This window comes from Jaculus jaculus, chromosome 4, assembly GCF_020740685.1.
Source record: "Jaculus jaculus isolate mJacJac1 chromosome 4, mJacJac1.mat.Y.cur, whole genome shotgun sequence".
Taxonomy (NCBI): domain Eukaryota; kingdom Metazoa; phylum Chordata; class Mammalia; order Rodentia; family Dipodidae; genus Jaculus; species Jaculus jaculus.
Window position 1 is genome coordinate 104,538,227 of NC_059105.1, and position 19,896 is coordinate 104,558,122.

The following is a 19,896-nucleotide window of genomic DNA, read 5'->3' on the forward strand; positions in this document are numbered from 1 at the left end:
TGATATCCAATATAAAGATATCCAATATAAAGAACAGTATTTTTTACTTGTTTTATTTATTTGAGAGAGGGAAACAGATAGAGAGAGAATTGGTACACTGGGGCCTCCAGCCACTACAAAGGAATTCCAAAGACATATACTACCTTGTATGTCTGGCTTATATGGGTCCTGGGGAATTGAACCTGGGTCCTTTGACTTTGCAAGCAAGAGCCTTAATCACTGAGCCATCTCTCTAGCCTCCAAAAGAGTATTTTTAGAAGGAAAAACACACCATAATATGGCAGAATTAGCAGAAGTAGCTCAACTCTATAGGGTGTGTGTGTGTGTGTGTGTGTGTGTGTGTGTGTGTGCTAACTGGGTTTGATGGGCATAATGTAGCAATGTCAGCAATATGTGTGTCAGAAGTAGTACTTAAACCTCACTTCCTACCTCAGCAAATTTCTGGAGTCCAGTGTCTGGATATAGAAAGACCCTACAAGGTGAAGACTGCTACATCTGGTCCCTCTTACAGCACATCACCTGCTGGGCTCCTTTAGATTTTGGAGGTAACATATTCCTCACTTAGATGTGCTATTGTAACTCTTTCAGCAGTTGAACCCAAACCCCACCAGTTTTGAGTGGGGCTCTGAATAAAAGGTGATGTCACAGGTCCAGCCTGTAGTACAAGCTGCTCTGCCACATGGTCACGCACTTCAGTGGATCAATGGGGCTTTACAGTGTTCGTGCAGACGGGATGCTGTCTGACTCTCAGGCAGATATGGCCTTCAGGGTTCTGGAGCAACAGCTACTATCCCTCTTGAAATAAATGCTATTTTTTAGAGAAGCAGATTATGACTTACTAATACTGATATCACACTTGATTTTAGCCAAAAGGCCAAGAAGTGATAAAATTTATTAATACTGGGCCTGGGTAGAGACTTGAAATTTAACCAAGAGCTACTAAGATGCCGTGTGACCTGACCTGCCCATCGTGAACCAGGTGTTTGTTGTCTGACCCACCAAAGTATGAAGTTGGATGGGCGCAGCAGTGTCATTATGAAATGGAAGTGGCATATCCAAGATCAGACCCAGGTAGGTACCGAGTCATGAGTTGGTTACATAGGGAAGTAATACCAGTGTTTCCCTTGCACTATTCTTCCATACCCCTCCTGTAGCCTAGGGGAGGGTGTACTCTTTATAACCACATGACAAAGGAAAGATCTGGGCTTGGTTCTGCACACTGTGTGAGTACCCCCCTGCCTAGTTGACAGCTATATTGCTGCAGCTTCTCCTAGAGACATCCCTGAGGGCAGTAGGCAGGCAAACTCAGTGGGCAGAATTTTGAGCAGTGGACATGGATGTGAAATTTGTTTGGAAAGAAAATAATTAGATGTAAGACTGTAATACTTTGGATAAATATTTATGAGAGAGTTGTAGGGAAATTTTGAAAAAGTTATATAAAAGACCCCTCTGGACAAAAAGGGATAGATACCTGTGTCTCATGTGTCCCATGCTCAGTAAAGATATTGTTTTGACTTGTTCCCCAGCTCCAGCTATGGGTCCCGTACCACTGAGGGGATCAGTTAGCTAAATCAAGAGCAGTTGGTTCCCCACCATGGCTGTGTGCCACTATTGCACTTGTGTGGACATCACAACAGTTTATTTGCTGCTATGTAGGTTGGACCATGAGTTGCTTGGACAGATATTGGTCATTTTCCCCAGTCGCCCATGTAGCACCTTCTGGCACTAGACACACTGACTGTCTGGGGACTGACTCTCTCCTGGCTTCCAGCCATGCCGTTCCATTTCACGTGTCAGCTGCATATGGTTTCTTCAGCAGTAGGGTCTTATCACTAACCTTTGGTGGGTCATCAAGTACTCTGACAGAAATCTGTCATTCTTTTTGGAAACCTTATAGGTTTCTCTGATCAAAAGCTCATTGTGGATGGTAGCCCCATGCTGGTACTGGGAGTTACACAGAGTAGCCTGTGTGAGGAACCAGTGGGACCAGGTAGCTATCAGTATGGGGGAACAGAGTACATATACTGCATGAGCTGGCAGACATCTGGCCCACATGGGAGCCCTGGATCAGAGGACTTCTAGGAGAACTGGCTGTCTTGTTAGTATCTCTGTTGTCCTGGAGGCCTTGCCAGGCCAGGCCAAGCAGAGCTAACTCTATAGCCACCTAGAACAGGGATGGAAGTCCATCCCCATTGGTATGATAGCAAAGAGCCAGCTTCTCAGGATCAGCCACTGGAAATTTTTGTAGCAGTAGCCACCTCCCAACACAGAGCAGGGGTCAAGGCATCTTCCTCCCTAACCTACCCTCAAGGTAAGCCTACTCTGTTTGTTCCTAGGGAGCAATGACACCATCCCCACTTGGGCTCCTGGGAACCCCAGCGGTCACAGCTTTCCCTCTCACACATGCCTAGAAGTGGTTTGCTCTCAGCAGACAGAGAGCTGGAAGCTTTTTGTCTTCTTGAAGAAAATTCAGCTAGAACAACAGCCTGGAGAATATTGCCAGATGAGTGTAAAGAAATTTTTTTGCCTTAATTAGACACACGCACACCCACAGTGGTGTTATTCAGAAGTAATGTGGAGCTAGCCACTATGTCTGAAGTTATTAAAATTCTGCCCAGCTGTGGTCACAGGTGCATAGAGGCACTAGCTTGGAGCTGTTCTAGCTCCAGCCCCAGGCTTCACTTAGTTTCCAGCATGTGCTGTAAACTCCAATATCACAGGTCTATTTGCTCCTGAATAAAAGGATGGGATTTAAGCATTGTCTTCTCTGCTCTTTTCTACCTACAGACGGCAACAACCACACTTTAGATGAGTGCTACCCTGTTTGTTTGAGAGGTAAGAAAGGAGAAGCACATTTAACATTTGGAGAGTGTTCTTCTGGACTGCGCCGGATCCTGGGCCTGTGCATACCTAGCCTCACAGCCTACTCTACCTGGGCACCTCATGGCTGCTCTTTGTCGTGCCTGGCCCCCAGCTGACTGGGTCTGGTCCAGGCTAGTGTTGGCCCCAGTGTCTTGGGGACTACCATAGGAGGAGGGTGTACCACCACAGGCGGACCACCAGGAGGCATCACGGAGAAGGACATTTTGGCGATCCTTGGACTCCCAGCTGCACCTGATGGAGGGTGGTGAGCAGAGGAAAGGCAAAGTGAACGGAAGATGCCTGCACATGGCACCAGGTATGTGGGCAGCAGCTCTGCTGGCTTCCATCAGCTCTACATTCTGGAGTGCTGCCATGGTGAGGTGTGGCACTCTAAAGCAGACTCCCACCAGCCTGCCTTAACAAGCAAGAACACTGCTCAGCACTAGTTGGTGGAAGCCAGCCCTACCTGTTTCAAAAACTTGATGGGGATTTGGAGCAAAGAACTAGAAATATTTACAGACACACATCCAAAATGTCCTGTGGTTTCCTCTCAGCAGCTAGCAAGGGTGGCAGACTGCACCTGTGGGAATGCTTGTTCATGTGAGAATGAAAGACTGTGCTCTACACCTCTACCTTCTAACGACCCCAGCCATGCCTCAGGAACAAGTGGCCGCAGGATGGAAGGGGAAAGAGTCAAAACTGTACTGATTTTCAAACACACACAAAGACAACATCCATTTCACTTCACACAAGGTGGGGGTCCCCTATTAGCTTCACCGCTGAGCATGGCTTCGGTAGCCTGACTAGAGCCTTTGTCACCCAGCCTGTGGGGAGGTAGGTAGGGCCTGTCAGAATGCTGGAAGCCCTGTGGAGCAGAGTTTGGCCCATCCCATGTTTTGGAGGAGGAAGGCTATAGGGGTTAGAAGGAGCTGAGCAGAGGGCCCAACAATCAGTGAGGGAGCTGTCTGTCAAAGAAAGAAAGAACCTGCTCTTGTCTGGAGCATGAGAGATGCAGAGTTCCGGGGAATCTGGCCAACATGCACAGCTCCAAGGGCTGATTTTAAAACAGCCACAGAATGTGGGAAATCAAGAATATTGTTACAAAACTCAGTATAAAAATTAAATACCTCATCAACAATGTTCTTCATAGATTACATATGAAACAAAGTATTTTAGATAATGCATTTAACAGATATGCTATTACAAGGAATCTCTACTTTTATTCTTGTTAACATTATTTTTAAAATCTGTGGTTACTAGAATATTTTTCATTAGATTTTTGGCTTATGTTTTCTACTGGATGGTACTGGTTTAGAAATGTGCATGCTAATCCTGGCTAATCAAGTGTCCAGCTGGTTGGCCACCAGGGCCAACTCGTTGACTCAGATTGTGTTCTATAAAATCATCCTTGTTTCTTTCATAGCTAAAAAAGAATAGCTGAAAATGCTATCCATATCATCCAGCAGGTTGGCATACTCCTGGCTTTTACTCCCTTAGGAAACAGGCTTGTTCCATATGGCTGAACAGGTTGTAAACTGCATAGGAATAACACATCCCAGGGACAAGATGCTATTCACACTGTATACATGCAGACCTGTGTATTTATTACTATCTTATCCCAGAACAAGGCAATACAAAATGGGTATAGTATAATGAGTTTCCAATAGAAGGAACTAAGTCATGTGAAGGAGAGAGATGCCATTTTTTTTCTTTTGATTTGCATGAAAACTGTAGCATGCTTGTATTGGCCCTTGTATTGGCAGAACCCTGATGTTGGCCTGGTTCAGCTCTAAACAGTTGCCTTCTTGTTTTGGTTTCTATCTCTGTCACAGGTCTGGTGCATCTAAGGGCAGGTCTCAGTGCACGTATTAAAACTCCAATTGTCCAAGCCACCATTGGCAACTGTACTAGAGGCTCACAATAATGGGCCAGCCCATGGCCCAGGACTGGTCCAGGATGGACCACTTACCTTCTCATTTTTCTTGTCATCTGTCTTGCACCCTGTGTTGGTGGAGCTGGATGTGGACATGCTACTGACGGGTGTCCCTCCAGCCTCGCCATTGAGGTTGGCAGCACTGACATTGGGAGGCGTGATGGCTGATGCTGCTGAGGTGAGGGGGATGGCTGGCCGGGGGCACATCTGTATCGGGGGCTGCTGGCCATGTTGTGGGGACACCACAGAACGGGGTCTGAGGCTCGTGGTGGGCAGGTGGGATGGAGAGTTCTGAGTGCGCAGTGGTGACACGGTGGCAGCTGGTCGATTCTGGGCCTGGGCGGAGGGGTGGGCAGCTGGAGAGATGGTGATTGAAAGGTTAGTGCATGTTTTGTTACATTTTGCTGTGTAATAGCAACAAACCCTCCTCTCAGGCCCTACCTCTGAGTGCTAAGTCCTCCTAGACGGCAACAACCACACTTTAGATGAGTGCTACCCTGTTTGTTTGACAGGTAAGAAAGGAGAAGCACATTTAACATTTGGAGAGTGTTCTTCTGGACTAGACCTGGAGACCATCACAAGAGGAGATACTGAGGCCAGGTAACCCAAAAATTGCATTTCCATCTTTTGTTAGCCAGAGGCTACACAACCATTCACAGCAGCCTTCCCCAGCGAGGAGCAGGCAGACATGACTGTGAAGAGCTCAGTGATGGTGTATTTCCTATTATTGTGGAATACACCAGAGGTTGGGATGATTAAACACACAGGTGGTGGCTGAAGGGCATGAAACCTACATCAGCTCAGTCATGCCCCCACCTCAATATAACCATACTTTAGGCCAAGCCTCCAATCTCCAGACCCTCTGTGGACAAGCCATATTCAAACTATAGCATCTGCTAACACACCAATGCATTCAGAAGAGATTTTCTTTAATGCCCTGGTCAAAGTGTTTACAAAACTAAATTCCATGTAAGCATCTTGAATAAGTCTCTAAGTACCTCTGAATTAGGCAACTGCTGCATGTAAGCTGGTCACAGTGCACTACTAGACGCTTAGTCTAGACCCCAGGAACTGTGGCCTAAATCTTGACTTCCTCATGGGGCACGGGACCATGCTGGGCTAAGACAGTGAGAACACACTGGCTGTGACAGTCACAGGAGCGGAGGCAAGGGTGCATCCTCCCGATGTAGCTGGAGGCAGAGATGCTCATATCTTGTGGCCATGTTCCTGTAGCTATAGTCTTGCCTGTATGACATAAATCCAAAGGTTTTGGATTTATGAACATCCACAGCTGCGATCCCGTCTCTTGTTGCCAGCAACAATCCCCTGAAGGCCTGAAAGAGCTACAGGTATAGCATGTGTAAACACCTCCCACTGGCAAAGATAAAGTTACCTTTAAGCCCAGCACTACATTGAAAAATTGTCTCCTTCTAAATGCAGAAGAAACAAATGCTCAGATGGCAGGAGAGGGTGATGGCAATCATCTGAGGATAGGGATCTGTGACTCGGGCTGGTCTGGTCCAGGCAGAGAGGCATCTCTTTATCCCAAGTGCCTCACAGCACTCCAGGAAACATCAATACAGTGTTTCCTTGCATTTTTACCCCAGCCATTCTATTATTCTGTACCACTAGCACTGTGGCTTCAGAATATAGGAAAACCCACACAAACAATGAAAACAAGATCCTCAGACCCAAATATGCTTTGACTGTAAAGTATACTTACAAATCTTATCAGTGTCTGTGGGCGATAGGCCACTTTGTACCATATTCCCACCCTGTGGGAGGGAGATAAGCCTTTCTCTAACAGCCGCATGGAGAGAGCTGCAAAGTCCACTCATCCCATGGAGACGTGGGCTACCTATAGGTAACTCTACCAGACGACATAGAAAAAGGCTGCGTATGGGTTTTTTAAAACAAATTATTTCAGTGGTATTGGATGCCTAGCATTTGAACCTTCCCACCATGTGGCCTCACATCCTAAGGAAGGATCAGGCTAGGCAATTACACTGACCAATGGAGCCACTGAGGGCATTCAATCACCCTGCGACTGTATCTACCCCTGAACTCTCCTTCACCCCAGCCTGTGAGCCCCGGAGAGAAAGTAAAACTAGCCAGACAAGAACCGTTTGAACTATGGCCTCAGAAACTCAGTCTTCGGGCTGCTCAGGGCTTTCCACACAGTTCATTCTATCTTCTAGAAAGATGCTTCCAGCCAACTGAGCTGCAGTGTGACTGCTATCTGCAATTTTGACATCTCACTCTAGTTTTTCTTCTATTCCAAGGCACGTAGCTCCTCTTAATAGTCTGTGTAATTCATTTGTTTATTATGTATTTCAATTGTTCATTGTCTTTCCCTCTCCAAGAGGCTGGTTGCTGTATTCACTGACACAATACATTACACACACCTGGAACAGGGCCAGCATGGAGAAAGTGAGTGGTTATTTGCGAGGAGGGAAGCCAAGCTAAAACAATACTATAGATTTCACAGAATTGAACCACTAGAGAAGAAAAAGTGTGCCGCAAGAAAGCAAGGTGTAGCTCACTACCAGCTGCCTAGACTTCTCTCACCCAGCCGTGACTCTGATGATCATCAACACCAACGCGGCTACATTCCTTGAAAAGTCAGAGCAGCAGGTAAAGGCTGACTCAGACAGTGCTATTCCAGTCTGTTTCTCCCTTTTCCTCTCGCCTTCCAACCTCTGGTATGCACGCTTCAGTGATGCCATGGTCTCCTGGACACCACTCTTTCTCCTCAGGTCCCTGCTTTGTCCTCAGTACTGAAATCCTGCTGGAAGCCATCCAGTCCTGGAGTGTTCTTTGTGGCTGTGCTTTTGAATCTCCTCTCTTTCTCCAGGTATTCTATTTTCTTTCTGAAGGTCCTGCCAGGGCTGTGTGGGCCCCTCAATCCGTCCTCCACCTTATGCTTCTCTAGAATACTGTTCATCTCCGGCCCTGTGATCTGATACATTCCTTTTTAAAAAAAATATTCTATTTATTTGAGAGAAAGAGAAAGGCAGAGATGAGAGAGAGAGAGAGAGAGGTGGGGGGGGGGGGAATATGAATCGGCACACTAGGGCCTTTAGCCACTGCAAATGAACTTCAGATGTATGTGCCACCTTGTGCATCTGGCTTCCATGGGCCTTAGGGAATCAAACCTGGATCCACTGGCTTTGTAGGCAAGCTCCTTAGCCACTAAACCATCTCTCCAGCTCTGGTACACTCCTTTTTATGACACCAGTGTCACCAATTTTGTCTTCAAATGTATATACTCTACAGATTTTATGCTACGTATGTTTTCTTTTCCCCAATTTAAAATTGGCTTTTTCCTCCTAGCTATTTCTGATTCATAGCTTTTTCTCCTGTATCACCTCTTTTTTTCTTTCCTATTTTTGCAGGTTATTCCTTTATTTTCTTCTTAGATCTTAAACATGCTAGCTTTGAAGACTTTTTAAGAATTCTTCCTGTTGGGCATGGTGGCACATGCCCTTAATACCAGCACTCCAGAGGCTGAGGTGGGAGGATCGCTGTTGAGTTCAACACCAGCCTGAGACTACATAATGAACAATGAATTCCAGGCCAGCCTGGGCTAGAGGAAGACCCTACCTCAAAAAACCAAAAAAGTATTCTTCCTTATCTATCTCGATTTTGAGCTTTTTGGTTATTTTTTTTTTTTCTTAATGTGTTAGCTTCCTTCCTGTGTTTTGAATTCTTAGTGAGCCAATTCACTTTGAGTGTGAGTGTGAGACTACTGTTCCACACCTCCTGCCCCCAGACCCTGGCCATTATTAGTTCTGCAATAGCATCTAGGCACTCCATCAGAACCAGTAGTGATGGGCTGGCTGGAGCACCAGTCCTGCAGGGGCAGTGTGCATCTGCTGTTCAGGCCAGAGGGTACCAGGGCAAGCTCCTTCTGTTCTCTTCCATTCTCCAGACGGTGGTTCATTGTAGATTATCCCTGGCAGAGCCTGAATCTGTTAGAGCTGGGGCACCTGGAGCTGCCCCCTGCTCCACACAAAAGTCTGCATTCTCCCACAGGAGTTGGAAGTTAATCAACATTCTATAATTTTCATATCACAGCAGTGTGTGCTTCACCCTCACTTGTTACTGTGTGTTCAATTTTGATTAGATTCACAAAGTTTACTTTTTAAACTACTGAAAACAGACATTTTTGTGTTTACAACACAGGAGAGGATCTCCATACAAACTGGAAATCATGCTTTCATACACTCCTTCATTTGCTTCTTAGTAGACCCTTGCTCCATCACTCCACCAGATCATGTGTAGACATGAGCAATTATGAATCCACATGTCACTTAATTTAATAGACAAATGTTTGAGAAAAATGTGTCTAAAAGTCCAGCTGTTCACTTTACAACTGTATCATACAGACTCGATTACTATAGTTTTATAACAAATCTTGAATTCAGGTTAGATCTCTAAATTTGTTCTTTTTCCAGGTTGTTTTTGGTTATTCTAAGTTTTTTTTTTTTTTTTTTTTGCATGCCAATACTAATTTGGAAGCCAGATTTTCAATCTGTACAAATAAATTAGTTGGATTTTGATTGATGCTCCACTGAATTCATATATCAAGTTTTATGAAAGACCATCTTAACAATGTTAAGTCTTTTCACCAACAATGTATATCTCCCTACTTATTTAGAGATTCTGTCATCTCTCTTAGTTTTATAGTTTTCAGTGTTTAGGTCTTTCCTATTATGCTTTGAAGGTGAAATTTCTTCCTCAGGCTTACATGTTTGAAACTGGCCACAGTGTTTCAAGAGGTTATAGAAACTCTAGGAGGTCAGGCTTAGCAGGAGAAGGTGGGGCAAACCTTGAGAGTTCCTGTGTAAACCTGCTTCTGGCCATATCTTTCTGCCCCTGTCTGACACTGCAATGAGGCCAGCTGCTGCAAGCTCCATGCCCCAAATCAAACCACTTCAGCTGCCATGCATTTCCTGCCAAGATGGATGGCACCCTCTAAACTGTGAGCCAAAATAAACTTTTCCTCCTTTCAGTAGTTTCTGTAAAGTATTCTATCACAGGGACAAGAAAGGTAACCAAAGTATCTATCTTTTGTTGGACTTATCCTTTTTTTTTTTTTTGCTGTTATTCTGATGCTATTAAACTTGGCATAGGTTTTAAAATTTTCAAAAATTTATTTATTTCCAAGGACAGTACTCTCGTCCCTTCCTTTCTCTTCCCTTTATATCTCCTTTTTAACTTACTGGCCTCTGCTACTGAGTTTTTCCCTTCTCACACAGAAGCCCAATTATCTCTAGCTAGGATCCACATATGATGGTGAGCATGAGGCACTTGGCTTTCTAGGCTTGGGTTACCTCACTTAGTATAATACTTTCCAGATCCCTCCATTTTCCTGCAAATATCATAACTTACTTTTTTTTTTTTTTTTTTTTTACTGCTGAGTAGAACTCCATTGTATAAATGTGCCACATCTTTATTATCCACTCATCAGTTGAGGGACATCTAGGCTGTTTCCGTTTCCCAGCTATTATGAATTCAGCAGCAATAAACATGGTTGAGCATGTACTTCTAAGGAAATGGGATGAGTCCTTAGGATATATGCCTAGGAGTGCTATAGCTGGGTCATATGGTAGATCAATTTTTAGCTGTCTTAGGAACCTCCACACTGATTTCCATAATGGCTGGACCTGATTGCATTCCCACCAACAGTGTAGAAGGGTTCCTCTTTTTCCACATCCCTGCCAGCATTTATGATCATTTGTTTTCATGATGGTAGCCAATCTGACAGGAGTGCGATGGAATCTCAATGTAGTTATAATATGCATTTCTCTGATGACTAGGGATGTAGAACATTTTTTTAGATGCTTATATGCCATCCAGATTTCTTCTTTTGAGAACTCTCTATTTATACCTCCATGGCCCATTTTTTAATTGGCTTGTTTGATTTCTTAGTATTTAATTTTTTGAGTTCTTTGTATATCCTAGATATTAATCCTCTATCAGATATATAGCTGGTGAAGATTTTTTCCCATTCTGTAGGTTGCCTCTTTTTGTTTTATTCACAATGTCCTTTGCAGTACAAAATCTTTGTAATTTCATGAGGTCCCAGTGGTTAATCTGTGATTTTATTGCCTGAGCAATTGGGATTATATTCAGAAAGTCTTTGCCAAGATCAATATGTTGAAGGGTTTCCCCTACTTTTTCCTCTAGCAATTTCAGAATTTCAGGTCTGATGTTAAGGTCTTCAGCCCATTTGGATTTAATTCTTGTGCATGGAGACAGAGAAGAATCTATTGTCATCCTTCTACAGATACATATCCAGTTTTCCCAGCACCATTTTCTGAAGAGGCTGTCTTTTCTCCAATGAGTATTTTTGGCATTTTTATCGAATATCAGGTGGATATAGCTACCTGGACTTATATCTGGGTACTCTATTCTGTTAGGACAGAAGGAGAAAAAGAGAGAGAAAGTGGGTGCTCATGGCCTAAAGCAGATGAAAAGATGAACTATAAATGCACTTTGTGCATCTGGCTTTATGTGGGTCCTGCCTGGGGAATTGAACCTGGGTTGTTATGTTTTGTAGGCAAGTACCTTAACCACTGAACCATCTCTCCAGCCCTGGCATAGATTTTAGACTGTCAATTTCTCATTTTTTGTTGATAGTAAAGTCATCCCTTTGTGTCTGTGAGGGATCTAGGATCTCATAGATATGAAAATTTGTTTGATTCTCTTGGATGAAGTAGTACAATTGCATAAAACCTGCACAAAACTTACTGTATACTTCCATTCATCTCTAGACTACTTATAGTGCGCAATACTATGTAAATGGAATAGAACTATTTGTATGTTGTATTGTTTAGGGGATAATCACAAAGTCTGTACATGTTTAATATAGATGCATTTTTTTCTTTCTTTTAAAATATTTATTTATTTGAAGGGGGTGGGGTAAATGGGTGTGCCAGGGCCTCCAGTCACTGCAAATGAACTCCAGATGCATGCACCTCCTTGTGCATCTGGCAAACGTGGCTCCTGGGAATTGACCCTGGGTCCTTTGGCTTTCTAGGCCTTAACTGCTAAGCCATCCCTCCAGCCTGTCTTTTTTTCTTTCTTTTTCCTTTCCTTTGAGAGGGGGGGATTTCAATGTAGGATCTCACTCTAGCTCAGGCTGACCTGGAATTAGTGTCAGAGTGGCCTCAAACTTATGACAATCCTCCTATCTCTGTCTCCCAAGTGCTGGGATTAAAGGCGTGAACCACCATACTCAGCTTTATTGCTTTCAAATATTTTTGATCCATGACTGGTTGGGTCCACAGATATGAAGAGCTGAGATACAACTGCCTTTTGTGTGTTGATTTTGTATCCCGCATCCTTACTGAACTAATTTTTAAAGCTCTAAATTATGTGTGTGTGCATGGGTGTGTATGTGCATGTGAGCATATGTGTCCCTCCTTAGGATTTCCATATACAAAATCCTATTGTCTACAACAACAAAAAATTTTCTCTTTCCTTCTCCATCTGCATTACTTTCCCGCCATGCCCCTAGTAAAACTTCTAGTATGATACTGAACAGAAGTGATGAGTGTGCAGCCTGTCCTCTTTCCATCTCTTCAGTCTTTTACCATCAAGTATGATGCATTTGTGTGATCTCACAGAGGCCCTTCATTGGACTAAGGGAGTTCATTTCTATTCCTCATTTTCTGAGTTTCTTAAATAAGGAATAGATGCTGGGTTTTATCATATATATTTTTGAAGTTTTATAATAATCATTTTTAAGTTTGTTACTAAGATGAATTGCATGAATTGTTAAATGGAAATCCAACCTTGCATTCCTGGAATAAATTCTATCTGGTATATTTCCCTTTTTTTTCTTTTTTGTTTTTTTGAGGCTGGGCCTCACTCTAGCCCAGCTGACTTGGAATTCACTATGTAATCTCAGGGTGGCCTTGAACTGTCAGTGATCCTCCTACCTCTGCCTCCCAGGTGCTGGGATTAAAGGCATGCGCCACCACACCTGACTATATTATCGTTTTTATCTGTGGTTATATTTAATTTGTTGAAATCATCTGTAGTATTGTTATGTGTACATTTATGAGGAATATTGGACTGATTTTTACTGATTTTATTTTCTTTCAGTTGTCTGGTTTATTATTAATGTTAACTTTATAGAAAAGATGGGAAATACTGTCTCTCCTTTTCAACCTTCTGGAAATGTTCAGAAAATCCTTTCATTTCTGACTAGGTAATGGTTTTTTAAGTAGGGTCACACTCTCACCCAGGCTGATCTGGAATTACTATGTAGTTTCAGGCTGGCCTTAAATTCAGTGATCCTTCTATCTCTATCTCCCAAGTGCTGGGATTAAGGGCATGCATCATCATGCCCAACTAATGTTTTTATATTTAAATTTAAATGCCATAAATTCTTCCCAAATTATTTTAGATAATTCACCAATTACATCATCTATTTCTAGAGTTTTCTTTTTTTGAGAGAAAACAGAAAGAGAGAGAGAGAGAGAGAGAGAGAGAGAGAGAGAGAGAGAGAGAGAGAGAGAGGAGACAGAGAGAGAGGTTATAAGCACAGTAGGATCTCCTGCCACTACAAATGCAAATCCAGACACAAGTGCAGCTGGCTTTAGTGGATACTGTTGAATTGAACATGGGTTGTCAGGCTTTGCAAGCAAGCATCTTAACCACTGTGCCATCTCTCCAGAGTTTTCTTTGTGGTTGTTTTTAAACTGCTAACTCCACTTTGTTAATACATATAGTCCTATATGCTATATGTTTCTTATTCAGTAAGTCTGACAATTTGTGTATTTAAATGATATATGACTATATCCATTTCATTTAAATTTGTTGAATTTATTCACATGATTTTAAAATAATTCCTCATTATCACTTCTCTGGTGTTGGTGACTTGCATATCTCTCCCCTTTGCTTTGTCCAGGTGGCTAGAGGCTTGATAGTTTTGTTGTTGATCTCAAAGGATCACTTTTTAGCTTTATCTATTTTTCTGGTTTGTTAGTTTCTCCAAAGGATCTCTTGCCACTCTCTTTGTGGTCCTTTGCTCATTTTAGCTTAGCTTCTTTAGGTACAACTAAGGTCATTAACATGACACCTTCCTCAGTTTCCTATTGTAGCGGTTCCACACTATGAACTTCTCCCCCGGGAATGCATTAGTTCCATCCTGTAAATTCCATATGCTGTGTTGTCATTTTGTTTAGCTCAAAATGCTTTCTCATCTCCTTTTTGATTTCTTCTTTGATCCACTGGCTACTTTGAAATATGTAATAATTATTTGTGATATTGACTTGTAGTTCAGCCTCACTGTTGTCAGAGAATGTAGTTTGTATGATGAGTCCCCTTGCACATACTGAGTTTTAAGTATTATAGCCCATATTATGGTCTATCATGGAAATGTTCTATGTGCACATTAAAATAATGTGTGTTTTGATGCTATGGGCAGTGCTCCCTGAATGTCAATTCAGTCAAATTGGTTATGGTGGTGTTCTAATTGAAAGACACAATAATACTGCAATTTTGCATTTCTCCAAGCTGCTTCATCTGTAGTTGCTTATGAATTTGGAAGCTCTATTATTTGGTGCATAAATACTTGGAATTCTTATGTCCTATTAAATGAGTTGACCCTTTGCCATTATTGTCTTTTATCCCTGGTAATATCCTCGGTTATAAAATTTACTCTGTCTGATATTATCCTATCAATTTTCTCTTGGTTAGTATTAGCATGGTATCCTCATAACTGACAGAGTGCAATTTGCAAACTGTTTTATTAACTCTTATTGAGTTAAAGCTCCACATCAATTCTTTTGGTCCTTTCATGACAATTTTGGAGATATGAAGAGTGGCAAAAATTTTGAGTTGTCTAAAACGTACCCTTTTAGCTAAAGTTAAACAAGGTTAACTGCATTTTGGTATCAACTTTCAGACAGAGATGACAGCAGGATGGCACCATGAGAACCCGTGCAGTTCAGAAGCTCTAACTCTGGCCAGTGAGTTGGGCTTTCAATCTCAGCTCTGGCACCTGTTAGTGGGGACTCCTCTGGCCAGCCACTGAATATCTCATTTTGTCTTATGTAAAATAAAAAATAATACCAACTAGGGTGAGATTGTTACCTCTGTGAGCTAGAAATGCAATCATACACATGCATGTGCACACACATGCACTGTTTCCACCTATGAGCAGCAGCAGCAGTTCAGTGTCTATGCTATGAGTGATAGGAACATGCATTCATCTTGTCTTTAAAGTATTAAAATGTCTCTCTTTCATGCATGAGTTCAGTTTGTTTGCTTGCTTGTTTTCAACAAAGTCTGACAGTCTAACCTCGGTTCTATCTGGAGTTACTGAGATCATTTACATTTAATCTGATGGATGATCTATATGAGCTTCTAAACCCATCATTCTATATATGTGTCCTCTTATATTCATGTATTCTTTATTCCTTTCCCTTTCTTTTTAATCTTTTGGACCACTTTTTATGATTTGACTTCAACTCCTTTATTTTCATATTGAATGGTTGCTTAGACCTTCTGTTTATAATAGCCTATTTACTAGTGATTCCTTGCTCTTCATACATAGTGTAAGAACCTACAACAGTATACAGTACTTCCTTTCTCCCCATATGACCTTTTTGTTTATGTTCCCATAATTTTAATTTTATATACATTTAAATAAAACTATTTTAATTTTGTTTTTAAACATTTAAATAATAAGAAAGAGGCCCCCACACTTATTTATGTAGTTCTTTACTATTTTGTCTAGGTTTGTATTTCTTTCTTTCTTTTTTTTTAGACAGAGAGAGAGAGACAGAGGGAGAGAGGGGTGGGGAGGGAGAGAGATAAACACTTGATATGCCAGGACCTCAGCCACTGAAATTGAATTCCAGACACTGTGTCACCTAGTGGACACATGCGACCTTGCGCTTGCCTCACTTTTGTACATCTGGCTAATATGGGATCTGGAGAGTAGAACATGGGTCCTTAGGCTTCGCAGGTAAGGCTTTAACTGCTAAGCCATCTCTCCAGCCCTAGATCCATACTTCTAATTCAAAAGAATTGCAAACATTTCTCACACTGTGATCTATTTCTAGTAGAATACGTGAGTTTTGTTATGTCTGAATTATTCTCTTTTAATTTTGCTGTTTTTCCTGAAAGATATTTTTTTTTTTGCTAGGCACAGAGCCCTAAATTAACAAATATTTATTTCAACATTTCTTTTTTACTGCTTTCTCACTTGAAGTGTTCTTTACATGAAATCTACATTATTATTTTGCTACTTTTTGTAGTATATTTCTCAGGCTGCTCTTGATGTTTTACTTTTCAGTGGCTTTGAACACTTAGGTTATGATTTGCTTTGCTGCAGTTTCTTCCTGCTTCTTGTGTTTAGAATTTAACTCTTTCAACTGTGTATTTGTAGTTTTCATCAAACTGAGAACACTTTTTGGTTATTGTTCCTCCAAACTATTTTTCTGTCCCACCAATTTCTCTTTCACTTTAGGAACTCTAATCACCTATATTGGGCCACTTAAGGGAGTTCCATTGTTCACTGATACTAGTTTTTTAATTCTTTCATTGGGGTTGGGGTAATGACTCAGTAGGCCAAAGTGCTTGCTGCATAGCACTTTTGATGGCCTGAGTTCAGGCCCCGAGAAACCATATAAAACCAGCCACAGTAATGAGCATCTTGAATCCCAGCCTTTGTATGATGAGGTGGGAGGCATTTTCTCTCTCACACATACAAGATTATTAAAGAATTATTTTAGCTATTTCATTTTCTATTGATTCTATAGCCATATCTTCAAATTCACTCATACTTTTTTCTTAAGCAAAGTCTAATTTGTCATTAATTCAACCATCTCATACTCTGTAATTATTTTTTAGAAGTTTGATTTTGTTCTTTTAAATATTTTATAGTCTCAACTTTACAAATATATGGAATATAGATATAATATTGGTTTTAATGTCTTGAAGCTGCTTTATTAAATTTGAATTTTGATTTCCTTTTATATAAATTAAAACAGGATATACTCTTTTATCCTCTCGTCCCAGTTCCCATTACCTTGGGGTTATGGTGTTCACTGTGTAGTCATGAAGGCCTCAGTCAGTCCCTGTGGGGTGGTGGTGATGAGGGGAACCATGCCTCAGGGTATTCCTACCCACTCTGTGGCTCTTACCATCTTTCTGCTCCCACTTTTCCAATGTTCCCTGAGCCATAGCAGGATAGTTGTTACTCTGATTCAGTGTTGAGTTCTCTGTAGCCTTTGGATTTCTGCTTTAATAGGCGCTGACTAATCACTGAATCTGTCACCACTGGCCTAGAACTGGTTGTCAGGGTAGCTATAAGAGCAGTATTCATGTTGTCACTTCCTCTGCTATTTCTCCTGGGCCCTGGCAGATGTAGTAGCGAAACATCTCATGGTGGGTGGGCAATTGGCTATCTTCTTGTCTTATCTATTGATGGATCTTGGTTCTCTTATGTTGTCTTTGCCGTCTGTAAAATAAAATAGATTCTCCAAACAAGAGTAAGAGCAGCTTGGGTTGAAGGAGGTATATGTGAATTCATTTGAGAGACTTTTTTTGGGGTGGGGGGAATGCAAGCCTACTCTTCTTCTCCAGAGATCAGTGGAGGCTTTCCCCTGAAGTCTGGAAACTGCAACTTTTTAGCGTACTCCACTTGGACTAATTGGCTGATTGTGGGCTGTATCTTCTTACTTCTTTGCACACTTAGTGTATTTCTTATGTAGCTGACTTTCTGGGTTTTATGTTTTTAAGGGCTAGGTGTTTCTGTATTCCAACAACTACTCTTGAGCTTGTTCTCTAACACAGCTTATGTGATTGGAAGAAGTTTGAGTCTTTGGAGTTTTGTTTCTCTTGTTAGCTACGACTAGAGCTGTGCTCAGTCCACTAAGGCCAGGTCCTTCTGCGTTGACTACTTGGTGCTTTGTGAATTTGGAATTTTTCCCGATCTGGCTGGTAGAAACAGGCATTTCTGGCCATGTGTATTCTGGACGCTGTTAGCACTATCCTTTCATTCTTTTCCTGGCAGTGGGTATTTTGTTCACATGCATATACTGGTTAGTTCTAAGCAGAATACGGAGCTCTCTCTGAGAAGCTGTTGTCTCTGTCCTCCACCCTGCACAGAGCCATCTTTGCTATGCCTTGCTGGGTTACACCTGGCTTCCTGCCTATGCCACAGTCTGCATTCTCCTCATGGAACATGTCCTTGTTTGTCTCCTATCCAGTCTCCCAACAACTGTTGCCATGTATTTGTCTGCTTAATTGTTTCCAGTGGGAGGATAAAGCCTGTCCTCATATGTTAGCTTGGGTTATAAGCAGGAGTCTAGCTTGATCTTTCAAATAGAAAAGTCTATACCTACTAGTTAGTATTTTCTGTTGTTTCTCCCTGCCCTTAAGATAAAACCTAAACATGGCCCCAAAGCACCGTCCTGGCCTCTGCCTGCTTGCCTACACAGCCTTACTTTCTTGATTCTTCCAAAGTGACCTTTCTCACTTTCTGAATGGCGCAGATCTGTTCAGGCCCCAGGCACTTCTTATGCCATCTCTTCTTATGGACACTCCTCTCACACTCCCAACCACCTCTACATACTGAGTTCTACCAGTTTTTCAGACCAAACATTTGTCTATGTAGAGAAATGTGGTGTCCACATTGGACTATTCCTCCCACACCTCTGCTCCAGACAAGTGAAACTAAACAAATCTACTCCAAAGAGGAGCCATGGCCTTCCTCACTGCCAGGTTGCTGCCCTAGCTGGTTCTCCTGTCCACAGCCCTGTCTGCTTAGACAGTGTCTAGCTGCCTTTTAGGATCCAGGCATCATCACTCTTTTTGAAAAATGCCATACTCTGCCCAGTCCTCTTTCTTTTCCTCCTGATCTGAACGAGTGGCCTCTTCATGCTTCATTAAGGCCTGCCCATGGCTCCACCACAGTACTTACACAATACAGCAGGGACCTACTTACTTACCTACATACCTTCCTCCCTCCCTCCCTCCCTCCCTCCCTCCCTCCCTCCCTCCCTCCTTTCTTTCTTTTTCTTTTTTAGGAATGTACTTTCTAGACCTTTCCTTTAACTGGTCAGAAATAAGGTCTGTCTGGTTTCCTCTAGAACTCCACATCCTAGCTCTTTTCAGTTTTTAAAATGTATTTTTGGGGGCTGTTGAATTGATGGCCATATGTATGGGGCTCCTGCCCATGCTAAATACTGACATAATGTTACAGAAGGAACACTGTTACTTTACAGGGTATGCACTGCCCTTGGAAAAGGATAGAACAAATCATACTAGATGTTATGGACAATGCAATTAAACCTTTGTTAAACTGCCTGCCTTTGGCTCAAGATAAGAACACTTGAAATGCCTACCAACTCAGGGCTGGGATCTACTGAAATGGGTAATTACTATAGTAGACAATTTATTTCCTTTACAGTCAGCCATGGTTTTCACTATAAGTGCAGAATAAAATGCAAAATGTATGAGAAGCCAGTGGCATTTAACTTATAATATCCCTATAAGGTGTGGGAGGAGCAGTCCCGAGTGAAAGGGCATTTCTCTTCTGTGCATGGTAGGAGCCTTCTTTAACCTGACCACCACAGCAATAGTTTAGGGACACACATTAGGTTGGAGAACGCTAGGGGAGCCATTTAGCCATCATGCATCTCACTTGCCTCCCATGTAAAATTAAACTGATGGAAGAGAATGCTTGTCAAACCATCATGGTTGCTATGGTGATGGACGATTGAGACACAATGTTGTGCTGCCCTGAGTCAAACCAATTTCTTTTGGATACTGCTTGTTGTTGCATAGAGGAGGAATGACTGGCAGGACTCCATTTTCTTTTGAATTGGGAAAGTTTCTAGTGAAGCTTGGCATGGAAAGGCATTTTTTTTTTTTTTTTTGCTGGCTGTTTTGTACAGATAACTCGAGGCTGCTTGACACACTTGCAAAGCATTCTGGGCTGACTGGCTGATAAGATGCTTATAACCAGAAGGAACCTAGTCTGAGCCATTTTCTGCCCTCACTCTTGTCTGCTGTTCCATACGTCAAGGAGGTCAGCATCCTGGCAGGCTGCTGACCAATCTGGAAGTTTTGCT

General features: G+C 42.2%; 1 protein-coding gene across 2 annotated transcripts in view; it reads right to left on the reverse strand.

Moving 5' to 3' along the window:
* The window catches only part of Sh3rf3 (SH3 domain containing ring finger 3), a 335,504-nt gene that overhangs the window by 29,871 nt on the left and 285,737 nt on the right, over positions 1-19,896 (reverse strand). For both annotated transcript variants that reach the window (XM_045147152.1, XM_004651809.2), the window contains one exon: positions 4,832-5,151. In XM_045147152.1, the coding sequence (XP_045003087.1) occupies positions 4,832-5,151 (320 nt within the window). The remainder of the gene's footprint in view (positions 1-4,831; positions 5,152-19,896) is intronic.